We start from the raw sequence: 6064 nt of genomic DNA, 5'->3' as shown, positions 1-6064 counted from the left end.
GCTCTGCACCGGAAGTTGCAAATGAAGGTGGGCGTGTCGCCTCCGTGCTAAATTTGCAACTCTCGACTCCTAACACGTCCGCGGCAACAGTCGACCAATCACGAGCGGGCGTTCGCACAGCGAAATTTGCACACGACTCGCCTGGCGTGGATCCTTTCCACAAATATCAATTTTAACTAATAAGTGGTTGGTGCATATTTCTTTCAACTGTTCCCGAAGTTAAACTTTCAAACTTGAGCGTCCAACACTTCAACAAAGGCAAACATTTGCCGCCCCCACCTCGTAGTTTAATATCACTCCATAATCATTCCATTATATCCAAAGCATGCAGTTTCTACCGAAATTGCATGTGCTAGTATGTTAAGTCATTTAATGAAATCCTTTTATGCAACTTTTTCCTTTCCTTTTACTCAACATCTCATACATCCTTGTAGTCACATGAACATTTGCAAAAATGTGTCAAATATTCATTTAAAAATATGTATCCAATTAGGTTTTTGTGTATAAAACACAAAATATTTAGTATGAATCAATCATCAATGTATGCAGGACAAAGTGGTCATTTGTGTCTTTTTTTTTTTTAAAGGTTGATGTCATCTGGTGGTGGATCCACAAAGGACACTTTTTCTTCGTTTGACTTTTTATTATTACATCTTTACATGAAGACAGCAGGTGCACATCAACAATCACAATGTAACTTGTACTTGTTGATGATCATTCAAGCTAAAAATAAATGAGCATCAAAGCAACACTTAACTCAATCGAAGTTTACTCCAGTTTGACCGTTGACGTGACGACAGCAAAGTTGGCGATACTAGTCAAGCTATTAGTGGGATCATGACATAGGATGTAATGCTGAATATATATATATATTATATGTATTTCAATGAAAGTGGCAGTGGCGTGGCTAATGCTACATGCTAACACAAAGAACGTCACCATCACAAACGGGGAGAGCCGACGGGCTTCACATCCTCCTGAAGCTGGTCAGGGTGGCGTCCAGGGTGCCGAACGCTCTGTAGAACTCACCCTCCGTTTTAGCCCCTGCGAGTCGACACGTTGATCAGACAGGAAACCGGAAATGTGGACGGCGGTCAGCTTTAGCAAGGCCTTCGTTCTCTTTTACATCTCGCTTATTGCCAAAAGTCCATTCATAGTCTTCATTATCGAAGCATTTCTCTTGACTGAATGAGGATTTTTTAATGGCCTGGCGAAGATCGCAGCAAGAAATTTCAGACAGGAGCTTATTTAAAACGGGCTTAAAAAAAAAGTATACTACATTTGAGGTTTAAAAAAGGCTTGGCGAATAAGCACTAATACAAGTGAATCACATTTATTAAAATTGATATTTGCATCATTCCAATATTTACCTCCAACAACTGAAACATCGACTTTTAATTACTTCAACAGCTTTTAGCTTTTAAAACTTATTGAGACTCTTGAATTAAAAAAGGAACTTTGAACTGAGGAAGCGATTGTGTTTTTGCTCTGAACACGATTTTCATTATTTTATTATCGTATATTACCTTCCCGCCTATTGACTTCACACGTCCACGTGTCCCATGCACTTACCGACCAGTGAGACGGAGCCCGAGGAAAAGATGGACGCCGTCATGCCGGGCCGAAAGTTGTACTGCAGCGCAGGAAACAGTTCCGGCTCGTAACTGAAGAAAGTGGAACCAACACAAACATTGACGCAAATATCGAAACATATACTGTATTCAAGCAGCAAGCAGCCGATTTGGTAATAAAGTGCATATCCCGAGACATCTATGCTAATTTCCGTTAGCCTATCTGTAGCGTTACGCATTACATGTTAGCATTAAGCTAGCTGATTTGTGGTAAGGTTTGGTTGAACATTTTACTGCTTAAATAAGCAATGTTGTCTTTTTTTATGCCTCTGTCTTCAAAGTCATGTTATATGAGGTCATATCTCCCATTTCTTGACGAGAGTGACTTTTTAAAAACGTGTTATGAGAACGCACGCTGGTTCACACTCGACATTTTTTAAATTTTCATCATTTAAAAATTGATGAGTTGGTCGGGATGATAAAAGTACGACGGCGCGTTATTAGGGCCATGTATAATTGTATTTATTTTTTCCGGGGGGGGGTAATATTCTGGGGGCGAAATAATCGTAAATTTGCGACTTTATAAAGTGGTAAATTTGCAAGTTTTTTTTCCTCACAAATTTCCCACTTTCTGAAGTCACAAATTGGCTTATTTGAAAACGTGACCAAAAAGTATCGGCACAAACATCCGAGTAGTACGCTACGTGTATTTCTCGCAAGTGAGTTTTTTTCTCACATATCTGCAACTTTATAAACTCGCAAATTTGCGACTTAATAAAGTGTCCGTTACATGCCGGATGGGGGGGGTTAGGGTTAGGGTTAGGGTTAGCCAGCGCTCTCGAAACGCCGGCTGTCAAAGTGCACCCGAGTGAATAGTGACTGCCCGAAAATATTTCTACACGGCCCTAATACGCCGTCGTCTAAGAGGGCCTGAAAAGTTGAGAACTTGAGCTGACCTGCAGTGATCCTGGTGGGCCAAGAAGAGATCTTCCAGGTTGATCGGGAAGGTCTTGCACGTGCCACCGATGTTGAGCACCTTGAAGTCCAGGAAGCGCACCGGGTAGCCCAGCTTGAGGATTTTGAAGGCGAACTTCCTGGCGGCCACCCGAGACTCGTCCTCGCTGCCGGACGACAAAAGGTCCTGACTCAACGGATCACAGACAGACAGAGGGACAAACGGCGGACCTCTTGGCTCCCGTGCAGAAAAGGATTCCGGACTGGAAGATCCTGGCCGTGGTCTGCGGCTTGCGGATCTTCATGACCAGCGACTTGAAGACCTGACGCACAGCAGGAAGTCCAAGTGGAAAATGTACACATTTGCTGTCAAGGGTTGCTGTGGCAGCAGCTGATCTTGGGAGGGGGAAAAAAAGCCATCCGACCCTCCAAACCTACAAGCTAACAGCCTGTCAGCCTTTTTTTTTTTTAAAGCCTGCAAGCAAACGTTGGCAGCTCTGCAACTTCTTTTATTGTCTCTCAACGAATAAACGCTCAGATTTAAAGAGTCTTACACCAACTTCTACACAAATGTTCTGTTTTTGTTAACAAGCTAATTGAGCATTTTTTGTTAGTCAGTTCACAACATTAGCATAGCATAAACAGCAAACTTTAGCTCTTACACCATAGGAGCCGTAATGTGATTTTTATCAACAGTTATCAAAACAGGAATTTTATAATATTGCCAATACAAGGGGAAAACAATTGTACTTTTGTAATGTGTAAGAAAAAAAGAATTAGAGGTCAAGTCAAACATCACGAGTTTCTGGCATATCAGAAAAAAAATCAATATAGTAGAAGATTGTTTTTTTTAGGTCAATCATTAGCTTCAGCTAATTTAGCCCATCCCCTTCTCTTCCGCCAACTCCCGTATCATATGCACGCTCATGGTAGACAACGAGGCACTCTAAGGCTGCCGGGCCAGCAGGGCATTCGAAAAGGAATATGATCTTCGGAGTCTCGTTATTTTCAACACGTCATTTTTCATTTACACAAATTTCTGTAGCAATACTTAAGTACTGAGTGTTGCGTACGTTCGCCACCGCTGGAAGCTAGCTTAGCATGTTGCTAACAAGCCTCCTAATATTTAGCGGGTCTTTGTTAATGAGTTTCACGTGTCTCGAGCGGTACCGTTGACAGGTGCTGCACGTTCCACGAGTTCCGAGCGATGAATTCCAGATCCAGATCACAACCCAGCTTCACCGAAGATGTCACATTCCTGCACAGAACTTGATTCAATTAGTTCAAATTCTACTAGTGCACTGCATCATACTAATCAACATTAAGTGATTTACTAGTATTGCTAGTGGGCAGATGCTAACTAGAGCATCCTTTTCCCACACTAGTAACATGTAACTGCACAGAATTTCCAGACAGTAGTGGAAAGAACGAGTGGGGGGGGAAACAAATGTCACTAGTTCGACTATTTCACCCTAGCTGTTCTACTAGTGTGTTGAATTGGCTTACTAGTAATGGCAAAGAGGTTACTAGTTCATGGACTTTAAGATGGACATCAAGGCTTGGAAGCTGTTTGTGCATTGAGACACAATCCTTGACAAAAAAAAACATTACGTTCTAGTAAGACACTTGTTCTACTAGTGAGGACTTGGGGACCATATAGTACAACGTAGCGCTCTAGTTGGAAATAAATGCTCGAATGGCTTGGGAAGCTATTCGCTCTCTCTGATACTAGTGGGGAAAACGTTACGAGTTGTTCCACTAGTGAGTGGAATAATCTTTTTGAGGACAAAGTATACTAGTAAATGCTCACGCAGCTTGAAAGCTATTCATGCAAAATCCTGGTAAGAGGGAAAAAAAAAAGGTTCCTAGTAAGACAGATATGGAAAGAAGTGTAATGAGTAAGACAGTCATTCAACTATAGTGAGGACAAAAAGTGCACTAGTGCACGGTCCTTAGAATTATCTTTCATGTGCACAAATCAGGTTTAGAATAACAATCATGTTGTTGTTTGTGTCTTACTGAATCTGCGGGCCGGCGCGCGGCTTGGCGGTCCAGCGGGCGGCGGGCTTGCGCGCGGACGAAGAGGAGGAGGCCCGAGGAAGCGGGGCCGGCCCGGGAGTCAGAGGAGGAGCCAGTTGCTGCGGGGAGTCAAAGGCCACCGGCAGAAAGGAGCCCACCGGGTCGGGCGTCCGGCACAGGACCTGCCAGGGATGCGCCGTCAGGGCAGGCAGGAGAGGCAGAGCCCCCCTTTCGCCACCCCTGCATTTGAAGAGGAAGAAAAAACAAACAAACATTCAATTATTGTCCATTTTGATCATCTCTTACATGAGTTATTTTTCAATCTAAAATTGTTAATCATTAAACTTCATAAAAAAGAGGAATTTGTGCATTTCCGGTTCAAATGCTTTGACGAGAAGAAAACAGAAGCAACAAAAGTTCGGTGCCTCCTCACATAATTTGCCGAATTTATTTTGGCAAAAATGTCATCACACGTTGACATTCAACCGTCTGTCCAATAAATATGATGAAGGCGTGTTTCGCGCTTCTTGCGCTGGGCAGAAAAATAACTGAAAAGAGCGAGTCAAGGAAGCACACTGGCTAACCTGAACCCGTGCAGATTGAGACGAATCTCTTCGATTCACTTGTATTCAGGTAACGCTGTTAATTCATCACATTCTTTACCAATATTTACACGGATTGACATGCAGCACAGAGGCAATTTTATAATTGGGGCTTTCATAACATAATATAAAGGTAAGATTAAATACTTTAATTAAAAAAACAAAAAACAACTTGAACTTAGATTAAATATTTTTGTTTTTCGACGACATAATTGAGTGAAGCCTTATTAAAAGCTTTGAAAACAAACGTTTCAACGAAGGTCCAAATTGAAATATACACGTACACTATAAGCTTCTATATTTTAGAACTTGATCCATCTCAATATTCCTCACCAGTTATTACGATCAGCGCACATCACTCGCCCCGCGGCCTGCATGGCTAAAACTCTGCGGTCGTTCTCCGACAGCTGCCGGCTTTCCACCGCCACGAACATCCTCAAAACAACAACAAAGCAAAACTAACAAAGCGAGAGGGACTTTTGGGCGATCCACGCGGCACGTGAAGAGAGGATGGAAGGATGGAAGGAAGGAAGGAATGAAGGAGAGTCCACGCACGGCGGTCACAATTGCTCTGCGGACTCGCCAGCAGCCCTTCAACCCACGCAACACGGAATAAAGTGCACTGTAACAAAGTACCTGACGGAACACAAAGACCTACGTTCATGTATAGGAATATGGTTTATGACGTCACGCGGTCTTTGAGGACCCCGACAAAGTCCACCAGCCTTGCACGTCCCAATTTGCTTCCATGACATTTGTCTTTATTTAGATTACAACACAGACTTGGCCAAGCATATATGATTCCTTACGTAAATTTGCTTGACAGCAGCTGTCAAGGGTCAGCTGACCATAAAGGCTTATGCGACACACAAAGAATACAACTTTTGTCAAGACAATTACAATTCGCTGTATCCACTG

The 6064-nt window shown here is 42.7% G+C and overlaps 1 protein-coding gene across 1 annotated transcript; it reads right to left on the bottom strand.

The window, feature by feature from the left end:
* Positions 1-622: 622 nt before the first annotated feature.
* On the bottom strand, positions 623-5741 carry LOC144050226 (uncharacterized). The gene is made up of 7 exons (XM_077563311.1): positions 5480-5741; positions 4545-4784; positions 3696-3783; positions 2757-2848; positions 2528-2692; positions 1573-1664; positions 623-1044 (listed from the first exon to the last, which is right to left on the bottom strand). Exons 1-7 carry the CDS (start codon positions 5578-5580, stop codon positions 968-970), a joined length of 855 nt encoding a protein of 284 aa, XP_077419437.1. The 5' UTR covers positions 5581-5741; the 3' UTR covers positions 623-967.
* Positions 5742-6064: the final 323 nt, after the last annotated feature.

The sequence above is a fragment of the Vanacampus margaritifer genome, chromosome 4, assembly GCF_051991255.1.
Source record: "Vanacampus margaritifer isolate UIUO_Vmar chromosome 4, RoL_Vmar_1.0, whole genome shotgun sequence".
In the NCBI taxonomy this organism is placed as follows: Eukaryota; Metazoa; Chordata; class Actinopteri; order Syngnathiformes; family Syngnathidae; genus Vanacampus; species Vanacampus margaritifer.
This window is presented reverse-complemented; position numbering and strand designations above follow the sequence as displayed.